Source organism: Lissotriton helveticus, chromosome 12, assembly GCF_964261635.1.
Source record: "Lissotriton helveticus chromosome 12, aLisHel1.1, whole genome shotgun sequence".
In the NCBI taxonomy this organism is placed as follows: Eukaryota; Metazoa; Chordata; class Amphibia; order Caudata; family Salamandridae; genus Lissotriton; species Lissotriton helveticus.
Genome location: NC_136073.1, coordinates 801,990,014 through 802,006,064, shown reverse-complemented (window position 1 = coordinate 802,006,064; position 16,051 = coordinate 801,990,014). Strand labels below are relative to the sequence as shown.

At 47.3% G+C, this 16,051-nt stretch overlaps 1 protein-coding gene across 1 annotated transcript in view; it reads left to right on the top strand.

Moving 5' to 3' along the window:
- Positions 1–15,072, top strand: part of ARNT (aryl hydrocarbon receptor nuclear translocator) — a 222,103-nt gene extending 207,031 nt beyond the window's left edge. The window contains exon 21 of the mRNA XM_078670040.1: positions 12,146–15,072. Coding sequence (XP_078526166.1) covers positions 12,146–12,235 — 90 coding nt within the window. The 3' untranslated portion in view covers positions 12,236–15,072. The remainder of the gene's footprint in view (positions 1–12,145) is intronic.
- Positions 15,073–16,051: the final 979 nt, after the last annotated feature.

Sequence of the window (16,051 nt, the reverse complement as noted above, 5' to 3'; positions counted from 1 at the left end):
AGGCTGGGTTTCCCCCACACAATGCAGGCTCCGCCCCCCTGTGGTGCGTCTAACGACCCTAGCCTCCCCAGTGAATGAAAGGGGTGGTTGGGCCATCAAGGGTACTCCAAGACCAGCTGCGACTGGTCTCCCCCCACCCTGCACCTACAAACAAAGGATTTAGGAGTATAAGAAGGGGCTGTGTCCCCATGAAAGTTGTTCCTGTTCTGTTCTCTTCCAGGATCCTGCCAGAGGGGGCTGCTGCTGTTGCTGGGGCCAGGAGGACCGCCACTTGGACTGTCTCCCTGCCTGGAGACCCAGTGAGCTGGCTCTGGGCCCAGCCTTGCCCCCTCCCTGCCTCCAGACCTGGCTGGAGCTTTGCTTTTGTCCTTAGTGCTGTTGAGCGCTGTATTTTCGCTGCTAGCGCTGGGAGCGCTTGATTTTCCTCCCTGGCGCTGGGAGCACTGGATTTTGCCTTTAGAGCGCTTGGGAGCGCTTTATTTACTGCCAGCGCTTAAGTGCGCTTTGTGTGCCCAGCCGGTGCCCACCCGGCATTTGACCCGTTTTGGCCGTTTTCGCACTCCCTGGCAGGTGCCCACCCTGCCAGGGACCTGGTGCCGTTCTCTGGTGCCCCGATCGAGTGCCCACCTCGATTTGTTGTTTGCTCAAACCAGCCGGTGCCCACCCGGCGTTGCCCCTCGAGAATCACCGCCGCAGCCCAGGGACATTGAAGCCGTTGCCGGGCCGCTGCCTAGTGCGACCCGGAAGTCCCGCCTCCGTATCCCCAGGGCCGCGCTGCCATTGGCGGCCCCAGAGGAAGTCAGGCGGATTGCAGCGTGACGGGGCCAGGCCGGAGAAGCAGGAAGCAACCTGCCGCGTCTTTCCGAGGCTCCCGAGTGAGAGGAAGCCCCGGAGTAGCAGAGGAGCCGGGAGACCGTCCCGCCAGCGAGACAGCCGGTGAGTGGAATCGGGGAGGAGGGCGTCGGGGCACATTGCCGGTGCCCGCCCCTCCCCTCCAGTGTGTAGAGCCTGAGAGAGGCTCTTGGGGGCATTTGTATTTGTTCTGAGTCCCCCGTGAGGGACTCCAACTACCGGCGCATTTTCTTGGCATAGAGCCCCGAGGCTCCCGCCCCTAATTGATACAGAGCCCTGAGAGGCTCGAGGGCCATTCGTTATTACAGAGCCTGAGAGGCTCATCGCCCACATTTGTTTGTTGAGCCCCGAGAGGCTCCAGGCCATTCCCTTCATTTTGCGAGCCCAGAGAGGTTCGAGTGGCGGCACCATTGTTCATGAGCCCAGAGAGGCTCAGGGTGCCAGTTTGTTGTTCTAGAGCCCAGAGAGGCTCACAGCCCAGATTTGTTTCTGCGAGCCTGAGAGAGGCTCATCGCCCGCATTTGTCCACGAGCCCGGAGAGGCTCAGCAGTGCCACAGTGGTGATTCTTGAGCCCACGAGGCTCCAACGTTGCCCTAACATTACCTGCACCAGTTGCCCAGCACTTTGTGGGCAACTGCCACGTTTAGGCTTGTGTTCTTGGCTGCCTGCGCAGCCTGCCTGACATTTGGACTCAGGGCATTTCAGCCCTTGTGAGGCTAGTTGGCCTAGAGACTGCCACAGGTTGTGGCTAATGTGATTCTGGCGCATTTATGATTTATGTGCCAATGTGATTACTGCGCAATGGTTATTGCTGCACCTCTGAATGTGTTTTTATGCGTCATGTGCCTTGCTCTTACACCTCTGAATGTATTGTTGATGCATCATGTGTTTTCCTTCCTTACACCGCTGAATGTATGTTATGCATCATGTGTTATGTGCTTATACCCCTACAGGTATTGTGATACTTAGGAGGTTGTTTTTCTCCTAGTGCAGGTGGTGCTAGTGAGGTCCTGGTTACCAGTAGTTACTGGTTGTGTGCTCTATTTTTATATTTTGTGCTATATTCTATTTTACTAAGTGCTATTTCTAAAAAGTGTTACTTCTAAAAGTGCTGATTCCTGACAGTGGTCCAGGTGGCCCTGTCTTGTACATATCCCCTGTAAATTCTGCCCGTGCCTCTGGCACATTGTAAAGTGTGTGTTTTATCTAATGTGTTTTTGTGTAATACAAAGGCTATTTTTTATATAACCTTGTGTGGAGTTTCCTTTGTGGTGGGTCTTTGGGTGTTGTTGCTGGGGTGCGTGCGCAAATTCTTAACTCACATCGCCTCCAAGTTTAGCCTTGCTGCTCGCGCCACGTTACCTAGAGGGTGAGCAGGGGTTATCTTGGCGTGTAACTCCCTTGCCCTGACTTGGGAGTGGTGGTCTCTGACTGACTTTGGCGCAAGACCTGGCCAGCCATGGATCCCATTTCCAACAATGACTCAAAGTCCTTACACGATTTCGATGAAGTTGGTATCTAAATTTATATAAAAATGTGTTATGTTTATAAATTGGTGTCAGATTTCTGAGTGTGTGTCCCATTTAGTGCCTTTGTGTTTCTAATAAATGTTTAGCACTATACCCTCTGTGATATAGCTTACTGCTCTATCGAGCAAGGAAGATGGGGTACTAGGTGCTAGTCGAGGTCCAGTACCCGTGCTCCATGTAGTAATATTAATCCAAGATTTGGGTTACTGTTCCTATTGAGACACGACTAGTGTCCCGAAAGAAGGTAAGTAGAGAGATGAGTTTCTAGGTTCTATTTTCTCGACATGAGACAGTCACAAGTTGTGTCTCTTGTTACCCTCACAAATCCCAGGGGATGTCATGCTTTATCATTGGACGCTGCTCATCGCAGGGCTGCGCTGCAATGCCCTACGGGTCTCTTTAGCTGAGATCTTTTTATTTCGCCGTAAGATGAGTGAGGGTGTGAGTCTTAAGCGGGGTCGTGAAGAGTGATGGTGTGAGTGAGTATTTAAAACTGGCTAGGGAATACCACAAATATTTGCTTAATGTGCCGGTTTCCCTGTCAGAATGAAAAAAAAAAACGTAGGTTGTTGATACTAGTGGGGTAATAATGTACCCTAGTAACTTAAAGGTTGATATGTCTCGTGCCGTTTGGTGGTCAAAACGATCATTGGCGCTTCATCAGGACCAAAAAAGTTATTTGTAAGTGGGAGATTCTGAATAAGTTACTCCTATTGAAATAAGTGGTAGAGCGGTCCCTTGTGTTTTGTTGAGGGTGGCGACAGCTCATGGTAACCACTAGTATTCTGACCTAGAAAATTAAGAGGGGATAAAAATAAAAAACACCACAAACTATACATAGACAAACAACTGCTCGCCGACACTACCACAAAAGAGAGCATTTGCGGTGTCATTTGTGCCTCATTAATTCCTTTGGGGTTTACCTGGACTCTATGCACAGTGCACCTCATTTTGGTGCACTATATAGCGAGCCAGCTTAATACATTGGTGAGATATATGGATATTCATTTGCTGTACCGCTCGGTCAGTATTGTGATTCCACCAAAGAATCCACAATTCACTTTAGTTGCCAAAAATATAAATTATTTTTTCAAATTTCCAATCTGGTCTGTTCGGGCCATGGTTAAGTCCCCCAGTCCTTATTTAGAAATTAAAAACGTTTCCTAGACAGTTAGGCCTTAAAAAGTCTGTTAGAATGTCTTTGAATTTTCAAACAAGGTCCCCCCTGTTCTAAAACCATGTCTTAACCTGGCTCCCTAAAAAAAAAACCTGTAAAACATTGAATATTGCCATGGGACCTAAAACCATTAGGGCACAACTCCAGGAGTTGCTGGCCAAGCATGATGGGGCTCTGGCAATGATAAAAATCTTACAGGGGATGGAGATGTCGAACCCGGTTCCCCAGATTTGAGATCGACAGCCTTAGCTGTAGGGTCACGTCCTCTCCCCTTGAAACAAAAGGGGAGATCACCTATTTGGTGTACCTTGATAGTTACAAATATCCCAAAAGGGTTATACATGTCAACCGCATGGAGCCCTACTATGGTAGAGCTGATATGGCCATGCTCATGGTTGCAGATGAGGGACAGGAAGCTGAGAGTGAACCTCTCCCTGATTTCCTCTCCAGCACTCCAAAAGATGGGTCTGTTGATGGAGTGGTCTTGTCAGAAACCCTCACTGACAAACAGCAGTCTGGTTGCAGGCAAGTCCTAAATCAGTATTCCGAGCTCTTCTCTTTTTTTCTTTAAATCTTTTTTTGTTGTTGAAATTTTTCATATTTTAACCTGTTTACCGCTGCGGCAATTCCGCCGCAGTGCGGGCGTTCTCTTGCGCGGGCAGAGCCGCATCGGCCAACGGACGTGCGCAGCTAGTGCTTGCGACGGCCGTTGGCCGGCAGCACGCAAGGGGTTAAGCACACAACCATAACAAAGCATAGGTACCATGTATAGTTGCTTGCATATGCTATGCTATGATATCCGGTACCAAACTATAAAAAGACAGATGAGTTGTTCAATGGGGTACTGAGAGAGGACTCGTGACAGCGTCTGTATAGAGGGCGTATCAGTGCAAAGAGTCTGATCACTGGACAGCTTGTAATCGTTTCAGACATGGTGCACCTCAGGCCAAACTGGACATAGGGTACAACAAAATGAGAACAGCTTTCGCCAAGGAGGGATGAGGGAGTCGCTTGAGACCTGCCATGCCTGGTATAACAGAGTGAGCCAGCTCTATCCGGGCCCAATGACAGCGGGATTATGATGAGAGGCATCTCTGGAAGTCAGCGCTACTTAACTCCTGTACCCAAGAAGGATGAGCACTAGGTGTCAGTCCTGAATATCGTCTTGGGGTTCCCCAGATCCCATGCTGTTCTCTTTCTGTGTCTCCTGGTCATTCTAGCTGGTGTACTCATGATGGGGACACTGGTGACAGCCTACCTGTCAAAAACAAAATTCACAGGCAGTCTGATCATGTCAGAGAGAGCATACAAGCTAGATCCAGCAAGATGCTGGAATAGGGTGTCATTGAATCCTCAGAGCCCCTGGGCCAGCCCAGTTTTACTAATCCCCAAACCGCACTCCAAGGGTGAAAAGAAAGTAAGGGGGTTTTGTGTGGACTATAGGGGCCCCCAATGATATGACAAAAACTGATGCACATCCAATTCCTAGAGCATATGAATTGATAGACAGGTTGGGGCAGTCAGGAATCTGAGCACCTTTGACCTCACATTTGGGTACTGGCCGATAGCTCTGATCCCTGGAGCAAAATAAAAATCTGCATTCTCCACTCCAAATGGGCACTTGATGTTTTCTGTGATTTCCTTTGGATTAAAGACTGCCCCTGACACTTTCCAGGGAGTTACTCTGAAGGATGCAATGTGGTCTGCCCCAGTCGTGAAAGCTCCAGATTACTCCAAGCTGTTCATTGTGCAGACACATGCATGGGATAGGTGAATTCCTAGCCCAAACAAATGATGGGCATGACCAACCTGTTGCTTTCGTAAGTGGGAGACTACTCCCCAGCGAGCAGCGTTGGACTCCCATAGAGAGGGAAGCCTTTGCTGTTTGGCATTCACTTCCTAGTTCAGACAGACCACTGGCCTTTTTAGATGGCAAGAACAGATGGAAGATGAAACCCACAAGCTGTTAAGGTGGTCTATATCCCTACAGGGAATGGACTTTACAGTAGAACACAGAACTGGGACTGCCCATGCCAATGCAGATGGCCTTTCCAGTTTCTTCCACTTAGAAGATGAAGAGTCTCCAGGAGATGGTTAGTTTAATCCTCTTTTCGTTTGGGGTGGGGGTCGTGTGAGAAGGTGCCTTTTTTGACATGGTTAGCCCCCCACCTTTTGCCTTGAAAATTATGTGGTTTAGATTGTAGTGCGGAGGGTCCCTGCCAAACAAGTTGCTACTTCCCTTTAACTGTACCATGATTGACAACATCAGCCTCCTGTAAGTCCCTAGTAAATGGTCCCCTTGGTACCTAGGGCATGGGATCTTTAGAGGGTCCCCTAGGGACCCCTCACCAAGGGCATGCCGCTACAGCTTGCATTCCCTGGTGCAGTGAAAAACTGCAAAGTCGACATGGCACACTGCTTGTGTGCCATGCCAACCAGCATTGCATAAGGTATATCTAAGTTACCCCTCTAGTAGGCCTTACAAGCCCTGGAAACGTGACAACTTGAGTTCCCCAGCACCATGATGGCTTCATTGAACCCAGTAGTGTTTGGTTCCAAACAACTCCTCTTAATAATCCCACACTGATTCCAGTGTGGAATTTATTAAACCATATACCCAGAGGGCACCTCAGATGTGCCCCCTGAAAACCTACCAACCCTGGTGTGGTCTCTGACCTGCTTTAGGCAGCCTGCCACCGCCAGACAGGTTTCTGGACCCCTGGGTCAAGAGCCTCCAATCACTGTGGCCAGAAACAAAGCACATCCTGACGGCGGTGTCACACCTCCTCTCCCAGGATGGGCACTGTGCTCGAGAGGGAAGCTTCAAAGGCCTGCTGCCTTTGTAATGTGGCCCCAGCCTCTGCGGCTAGCACCAGATGGCCACTCCCAGTTCAAACTCCAACTTTTAGCAGGAGAACCGGCTGGAAAACTTAAGAATATGAGGGGGTCCCCCTTTGCCAACTCAACCCCTCTGGTGCTGGAGATTAAGCAAATTTTTCAGTGCCCACTATCTTGAAGATGGTGGCACTTTTCCAATCCCACAGGAGGGTGACATAAAATGGGTGTAGATACCCCAGGTAAGGAACCCATTAGTCCCTACCAGTTATCCACCTACATCTATTAGGTGGCTCCCCAGACCCTGAAATCAAGTTCCTGATGATTTAAGAAGAGTGGGACACCACAGCTGCGCAGCAGCAGTGAAGACTACAGACACCAACTGCCTGCCTGCAGCCCTCGACAGTCCTGCGCTGAAAGACAAGCCGTCCTGCAGCCCAGCACCCTCCAAAGTCTTGGGAGGACTGTCTGCCTTCAACAAAGATCAAGATCTCCTGTGGACAGTGGACCTGTCCAGAAGAAACCAACTTTAAAGAATGACCTCTGCCCTGCAGAACCGCAAAGCCACCGCCGGACCCACCTTTTTACCCGAGGCCCATGGCCCAAGTCCAAATGACCCACCGGTCCTCTGAAGGTTCCCCAACGCTTCTGAGCAAGAGTCCACCATGGACTGACCCCTGCCGGACTCCATCTAAACGCCTGCAGCCTCAACTTGAAGACTCCCCCGATCACAACCTGCCCAGTAAGACTTTTCCGACGCCTGAGGACACGCCTGCACCTGAAGCCCCTGGACCTTGGGCAGCTTGAGAAACAGTATCTCTACATCCCCTAGCATCTCTACGTACCTGGGCAGCAGTGGGTTTTCTTTGCCGGCCTCCTGGCCTAAGCCTGCAGACTTTCTTCAAGACCGATCTCCCCCATTGAATTTCATTGGTTGCCTGATGCGGTGTTGACACTCTGCAACTGGCCGCCCCTGTGCCACTGAGGGTGCAAGATTGGTCCAGCCTTGTGGTCCCCCTTACTTTACCTTAACTCCAGGAGATTGACCCCTGACACCTCTTTACTCTCCTGTGGGCAGTGTGACTTTGATTACCCGTCTCCATTGATTAACATTGGGCGTCTGACCAAAAATTCGACCTCTGCACCTGGCTTCCCCTGTGCAACTGTGGTGCAGTCTTGGTGCTGATTTGAACCTTGCCTGGAGGTTGACCCCAGAAACCAGAGGCTGAATTTGTATGTCAAGTACTTACCTGCAAAACTGCATTCTTGTTTTCCTCCTGTAGGAAGCTGTCTCTGTATATACTATTTCAAAGTAAGGTATAATGTGCCCAGTGGATCCCCAGAGGTATAGCAGAGGCTAAAGTAGATAATACCTTACTCTCTTTGGTGGTAGTGTGGTTGAGCAGTCAGGCATATCAGAGGGTAGTGTTAAGCATTTGTTGTACACACTCTGGCAAGAAATGTCACACACTCAAAGACTGAATCCAGACCAATTGTATAAAAAGTTATTTTGTTGTTTTATTTCTAGAACCAAAATTGACTTAGTAGCAGGTAAGGTAAACTCTTCATACATTGTTACTTTTCAAAAGACTGAATACTGGTTTGGTAGGAAAATTTAGATTACTTTTGCAGTTGAGAAAACGATTGGTAAACTGTTCAAAAACACTTGAAATTACTTTGAGATTACTTTTCTAGTTTGGCATGTACCACACTCCTAATAAAGTTTAAGCAACAAAGGACATTGAGAAACAGGTTAACTCTTGTGAAGGCACGGAGTTACTTTTTGTTTCAGTACAAGGCAGTTCAACACACAAGAATTTTCAGAGAAAGCCCACCCACCATTCAGTCCTATTGAGAAAAATGAAGTGTTGAGTTTAAAAGGAAAGTAAACTGATTCGGGGTTGGAGTTTTGGAGGGTAGAACCAAGGTTCAGGTTGACCCTCAAGGGGCACCACCAGCAGAACTAGGGTGCAGGGTGCCAATGTTAGCCAATTGGGCTACGGGGCACCTCAGTTGGGGGCTTCTCACGGGCAGGCCAATCGGTCTTGGGAGTCAAGCTCCAGGGGTAAAGGTAAGGGCACAATGGGTGCCAGGTTGGCTCCAAGTCCACACCACCAGTGTTGCAGGTGCGGCAGGGTGCTCAGGTGGGGTCGGGAGCCCAATACTTACCTATGGAGGATGTCAGTCACCGAATAGGACTGCAGGCTGGAGTCATAAGACTGGATGAAGGAAACCAATGACTGGAGGATGAAGTTGAAGAGTTGCTGGACGCCAGGACATCATAGGTTGGGCATCTTGGGTCTCAGGAGCTGCGGGTGCAGGGATGTCCTTTCATGTCGGGTTAGTCTCACTGATTCCGGTTGCGGTAGGGGGGGACCCTTCAGGCATCGAGGAGAAGGTCGGTGGAGGTCACCCAATGCTGGAAACCAGGTCAGGATCGCTGGTGGGACCTCGCTTGGGTGTTGGGCCACTTGGACTCAGGCCGTGGGCATCGGGTGCAGAGTGATGAAGACTCGCAGATCTGGCTGGATCTGGAGCCCTGGTCCCTTCTCTGGGGTGTCTACACCACCTAGTATGCCACCCTCAAGTGGGAAGGGGCATTGGCCTCTACTTGATTGGAGGTGTCCCCCCATCTCCATGATGGTGGGGACTGAGAGGTGACCTTCACTTCTCCTCCCCCACCTGAGGGGTAGGGTTTGCAAAGGGGGCATGACTCCTTTCCTGGCTAGGTTTTCCCGCTGGTTCATACGCCCAAAATGGGGGGGGGGTCAGTTGCTGATGGCAGCAAAAGGAAGCTAACCAAGACAGCAGACCTTTGACGCTTCTTCTTCGAGGACCCTGCCCATCCTGGGGGGAGGAGGAATGACACCTCTGCCCAGGATGTGCTTTGTTTCCAGAAGCAAAGAATGGAGGCTTTCTACCCAGGGGTCCAGAAACCAGTCTGGTAGTGGCAGATGGCTGGGAGCCAGTCTGGAACCACACCAGGGTTGGTCGTTTTTCAGGGAGCATCTCTAAGATGCCTGCTGAGTGTATTTTTCATTATATCCCACACTGCCATTAGTGTGGGTTTAATGTGCTGGGAAGCTCAATCCCAGACTTCAGTAAAGCCATCATAGAGCTGTGGAGTGTGTGTTGAAACACTCCCAGCTCATGGGTTTCAAAATGGCTTCACTGCACTTACAATGTCTGTGAATGGCACACGCACTGTAGGGGCATATTGCTCTTGCAGCTATTCCCTCACCCGGGTATGGTGCACCCTGCCTTTAGGGCTGTAAGGCCTGCTAGAGGGGTGACTTACCCATGCCACAGGCAGTGTTGGTGGACATGGCACACAGGGATGGGTACCATGTCGACACTTCAGTTTGGCCTGTACCAAAGCACACGGCCTGCCATGGCAGGGTGGGATGTTAAGGTGAGGGGTCTCTGAGGGTGGTACAATACATGCTTCCGCCCTTAGAGGCCTTCTCAAGTCACAAAGCCCTTGGTACCAGGGGTACCTTTTACAAGGGACTTACATGTGGCCAATTGTGGAAACAAAGGTACTTAGGTTGAAGCCTAACAGACAGTACAGCTGTCTGGTTGATAAAGACTTTTGGGGACACGCTTTAAGCTTCCCTTTGTTTACCATTGGCTTTGTATCTCCGATTTGCTTGCTTTCGATTTGCTGACTTTATTTGTTTTATGCTTTCCAGCTTGAGTTAGTTCCTCCTGTGGCGCTTACTTTATTCTTCCGTGAGTGCTCGCTTTCTGTAAACAGGTCTTTAAATTTTGTTCTTATCTTGTCACATTTGCTGTGGATTCAAAGACAGAGGTCTAAAGTCAGGCTCTGTCTTCTGTGGTAGCTTGGTGTTTACTTTTCTTTCTCTGACTTGAAAGTGAGAGGATTTATGTGACAATCTAGGGGTGTGAAAGGGGAGAGTTTTTTGTAGTTTACAGCAAAGTGTAAATGTTTGCTAACTAACGGTGTAAATATTTCAAAATGTGTCAGAATTAGGAAAGCACAAATAAACCACATTGTCTTTACTAATGAAGCGTGGTGGTAACAAAAATGTTAATACTATCAAAACAAATCAATGCACTATGTGATGCTGTTTCCACACATTATTGCTAGTGTACTGTATTAGTTTTATCAGTAAAACCATGTCTTTGCAAACGTAATGGTAATTTCAACTTAAAATGTGTTGTCTGTAATGGCATTGCGCACCCACATCATGAATACTCCACTCTGTGCCACTCTACTGACACGCTACTCTTCAGCACTCATCTCTATGCCACTCTACTCCTTTCTTCACCAATCCAGGACATCCTATGACACGCCATTCAACCACATTCTACGACACTCTATGCCACTTCACTCCACGTTATTTCCCTTCATTCTGACACTTAACACTTCACAGCTCTCGACTCTGATGATTCCTTATTCCACTCTGCTACACCACTCTACGTTACTCAACTTTATGCCACTACACCCCTCCACGACACTACAAAACTCCAGTGCTCTACTCTATGCCACTCCACTCTCCTCTCTACACAACTCCATGACACTCTACTCCACTCTACAACTCTCCGTGTCCTTTTACTCCACTCTGACCCTTCACAATTCACCACTTGACTCTCTCCACTCTATGCTACGTTTCTCAACTCCACTCCATTGTAGGACACTTAACTCCACTCCACGTAATTCTACCGCACTATATGCCACTCCACAACCTTTTATTCAAAACCCTGTAACGACACTGACACTCTACTCAACTCCTTCGATGCCACGCCATACCACTTAACTCTAGGACACTCTGCTCCGCTCTCTGCCACTCCACTCCCACTCAATGCTATGCCCTTTTACTCTGCTCCACTCTGACACTCTACCCCTTTCTCCCTCCTCCACTTTACTACATAACACCCTACTATCGGAAGACCCCACAACATGCCACTAACGTGTAGCCATGCTAAACAGCAGCCACGCTGGTGTACAACGTGGCTAAAACACATTGGAAAAGCCAATAGCTTTTCCATAGGTGAGACTAATTGAATTTGCTAATGCTTATGATTCAGCTTGATGCCAGATGACATTACTGCATTATGCTGGCTGAGCATGCAGAAGTGCAAATGTTGCTTGTAACCTTTGGAGTAGCCGTTGGAAATGATGGCATTGAAACCAAGTCCTTGTAGGATTATTGAAGCATAAACAGATACCCTGATAGTCAGACGTTGCTCACAAATCTTAATGAATAGTTGGCAAAAGGCACAGCAGTAACTTGTTTTAAAAAATATATATTTTGTCAGCTTACCTTTGTGTTGTGAAGGTAACCTTGTGACCTATTTTCACTGTTATGATGATTGTGGGGCTCGCTGAGATGCTATATTAGGCCAAACAAATTTTAGGAATCTGTTCATAAACACTACTTTTATTCTACTTCCCTGAATGATTTTGTTCTCTGCGAAGCATGTGAACCTGTGAGACGCAGGTTGCTAAATAAAATGAGGTGTCTGTAAATGTTATCAGAGTCAGATTAGATTATCTCTAATGGCATCTAAAGATATGTTCAAAGGAATTCAGCGACACTTCCTGAGCCATTTACTGTCTAACTCAATTAGATGATTCACATTCATCTTTCACAGTCCTACTGTTAAAGAAAAGGAACTTCGTTTTACCTTCCAGTTGTATGTTGTCCAAAGTATTTACTCAAACAATATTTAAATTAACCTTGATGTAACGCGCCTTATTTGAATTGTTCCCCCTTTCTTGTCTAGGATATGTTGTCCATACTGGGAGAACAGGCTGCCGGATACAACAGTGAAGAGTTTTCCGAGCTGAACATGTTTCCACCCTTTGCTGAATAAATTGCTCCAGAATGAGAAGTGGAGAAGGCCATCGAAGGATGAAAGTCTGCGTGTGCCTGACTGAGTCCCATTTCCTGCATTCTCACACTGCTGAACACTGGGAAGTTTCCCTTGCCGTGGGTTTGAAATGCATAAAGCATTCAGAGGATGAGGACTTGGGAGTGTTTCTGTGTCAAGCCAGTCTAAGGCTCTCTGGAATCTCTGGGCCGAGTTTACCTGTGGATGTCTTTCGCGGGGTTATACACCAGCCATGTTCTCTCACCAAGTGCTGCATTCTAACTCTGGCACCGCTTGCATCTTGTTGCTTTTTGTGTGAAAATCTGGATCCTTTTACATGGGACAAATTGACTCAAACGAAGATGTGCTGTCACAACATCATGTACCATGTGCGGGTGTTTTGGATTAGACTGTTTGCGTACATCTGTCGGACTGCACAATGTGTGGATACTTCTAGACTCTAACATGTGGATACTCTATCCCGTGATGGACTGAGTGCCGATGTACGGCGCGCTTTATATACATAATACCCTGTTCTACTTCCGTACATTAACATGGCTCCAGATTGTTGCCTCCATTTGAACATTTGCTGAGATCAGACAAGATCCATTATTTAAAAATGTGAAAAGCAGCTAAAAGACATCTTTGGTCTGTGAGTAGGAAGGACAATTTGGCACTCAGGTGGGTGATGGCAGAAGTTTGTTGAGTTACCTTTTTTTTCTTCTTCCCAACAGCCGATGTCAGCTGCCCTTTTCATCTAGGCACTTTGATTTAGGTTTCATTCTCTTGAAGCTTTGCAGTTACACAGATCCACACACCTTCCAAATGTCTGTGATGAAAGAGGAAAAAAGAAAGAGGGTGGTTCTAGAGTAGTCTGCTCTTGAGCTATAGAGGTTCAGTACCATGCCTCCTACTGACACCCAATGCATTGCAGCTATGGAGGACTTTGGAAGGTTGTCTGCATTCTCTCCATTCCAGCTGGGTGAATATACTGCCTCGTGCCTTGTTTCAGGAAGTCCATAACCGATGAACCAAGAAAGGTTTTACACCTTCTTATGGTTCCTCGACAGCATCTAGGTTGACGCTAGAAATCCTAGGTGCACAGCAGACACCAGACCCAACAGCATGGGCTACACAGGTGGCATGACCGGTTCTGTGCAATAACCTGATCTCCAGGTATCTTCTTTTGAAATACTCTCTCTATTTGCCAATCTGTCACAACAGTGCGAGAAGTGGACATCAAGCTGCAATGCTACTTTCCAAATGTCACTGTTCTGAGATTAAGCAACCAAGATGCATTTATCACAAGGTTTGTGGACCAGGGCAATGATAGGCTGGTGGGCCTATGGTGACTAAGCCAATTTTTGAGGGCAGTTAAAGTCTGAACTGTGGAGTGATATAAGCAGAACTCTTATGTGTTGAATAGTTCAGGCTTAATCCTTACAGGAAGAAGCAGCAGCCGCTCCTGGTTCGTGACATGCCGTGCCACTTCCTGCCCAAGTTGTGTATCAAGTTGAACATGCCCTTTAGGCACATTATGCTCCATCCTTTACTTATTGGACTTGTGCTAAGCTCGGGCTACATCCTCTCCAGAGGCACCCCAGGGAGTTCATGTGTTCATGTCTGTTTAATGACTCAGTGACTACACCTCATTGTTAGTGCAGATGGAGCTTTCTATTTTAAATTGCAGGTTAAACCCACCATTTGGTTGATACTTCCTACCACACATGAGGTAAGTAGGCAATTGAAAGCAGCTCTGAATGTGTCCTTGCACATGCCAGGACAGTGATACTTGGTTTACAAAGCTGATTTGTACCCTCAAAAGATCCATGCATCAATGTTTACCATTTGTACATCAACCGAAGACCGACCAACCAAGCTAATAAAGTAACGTCAAATGCAAGCAAAAATACAGAATCTTACCATTGTACGTAGTAGGTGGGTAAAAGTCCTGGGGATTTGGAGAGAGAAGTTGGCACCAAATTCCCTTTAGAGTCCATCATGAAGTTTGTTGTTTTACTCTGATTGCCAAGATTGTGCTTTTGGAAAGAAAAAAGACAAAAAAATGATCACTTTAAAAAATGCAAAAGCGCACAATATGTAAGTAACAATATTAATGCTAATATTCAGGTACAGCTAATTCCCTGCCCTACGTCAAAGAGGGTGAACACGGCTGAGGTGTACTATTACCCTGTCTTCCACTGTAGCATTTTTGGAGTTGCTTTTTACCTGCTGAGTTCCTGCTACAACATGATTCTGTCCTAAGTCACATGCTGGTGTTGGAGGTAGACCTTTAAAGCGCAGGATGGGCTCTGGACAACATGCTGAGGCCGTGCACCCTAGCAGAAAAGCTTTGAAAAGCGTGCCTCTAATTTTTTTAATTACATTGAAATGTGTTTTTTACCACGGCTAACAATTATTTGGAAGAAAGCCATAGGTCTGCATATGGTAAAGAGTCAGTGGCAGGAGCTCTCGGAGAGGACATTTCCTTAAAATTGGTCTTTTACGCACAAAGATCCGGCTCTGACCTAAGAAAAGGTGCAGTTTCGGTTCCTCCATCTTGGGGGCAGACAGTGTTCAGTGCAGATCGGCATCGGGGTGCAATACAGGGACAATCGGAGGCTTTGTTTGAAGCTCAATCTTCTTTTTGATAATCAGATTTTAATACCCAATCTCAGCCCATGTTGTTGTACAGTGACTTGGGGCACAGGGCATTTGGTTGGGGCTGGGAGAATTGTGTACTTTAATATGTCCATGTAAAAGAAGGCTTTGTGTTGTGACAGAAAACTGCAAATAATTATATGTAGCAGAGATTTTACATAAAGAAATATTTTTCCTTTCACGTGACTCCCGTGTTTTGTTTTGTTTTTTCTTTGCTCACGGGGTAAGTCGTGAGAATACAGAGCAAACCGAGTTGTAGGACACCAAACAACTACCTGTAGTCCAGCACGCCACAGCTGAATGACCTGAAACACATAGGCGCCTGCATGAATTGCCAAGCTCTTTCTTCAGCATCTATTTCAGAGCACAGGTTCACTCCTAGACCTCAGTAGCATCAACAAACAGCAAGTCTCTTCCCTTTACCTCCCAGTCCATCCTGCACGAAGTTTAGAATCCATGCCAAGGAACTGGGTATAGACTTCCAAGCTTGACTACAGGCATTAATTCATATCAGTATCACAAAAGCACAGTGTGCACCTACCCTACTCATCACTGCAGAAGGTCTGCAAAATCATTAAATATTGTATTGGCACATTGACATGGACACCGATCTATCATCGTGCCACTGGTCAAAAAGTAGCTGAAGTGCCTACTAGACCCTGTTGTGTCATTATCTTCATATGTTCATGTATGACAATTAGTTTAGCACACAGAAATAGTAAGTCCCTTAGTCAACTGACTTCCATTAGTTTGAGTAATATTTAGTAGGTGGACAAAGCATGTTGCATGTATCAAATGTTTTTGCCGAACATGATGCCAAGATACTATCTGCGGTAGAAATATGGGAATGGCAGATAAAGAGGTCTGGTACCTCTTTATTAGCCATTAACATATTGTACTTTCAACCATGCGTCTGACTTGGAGTGACAGAAGTGTTAGAACCCAGCCTAGCAGCAGCATACCATAGAGACACTGTCCTATGTAAGAGCAGTCAAAATAATTCTAGCTTGAGGCATTAGAATAGGCAGAAACGAGCACTGGTGGCATTACTCGCCCACAAATGAAAGCATCCTATGGGCACGCAGCGAGGTCACAATTGAGCCGAGAACCAGATCCTCAGGGTTTCTGTAAGTAGGAGAGTAAGTAGTACATAAAGGT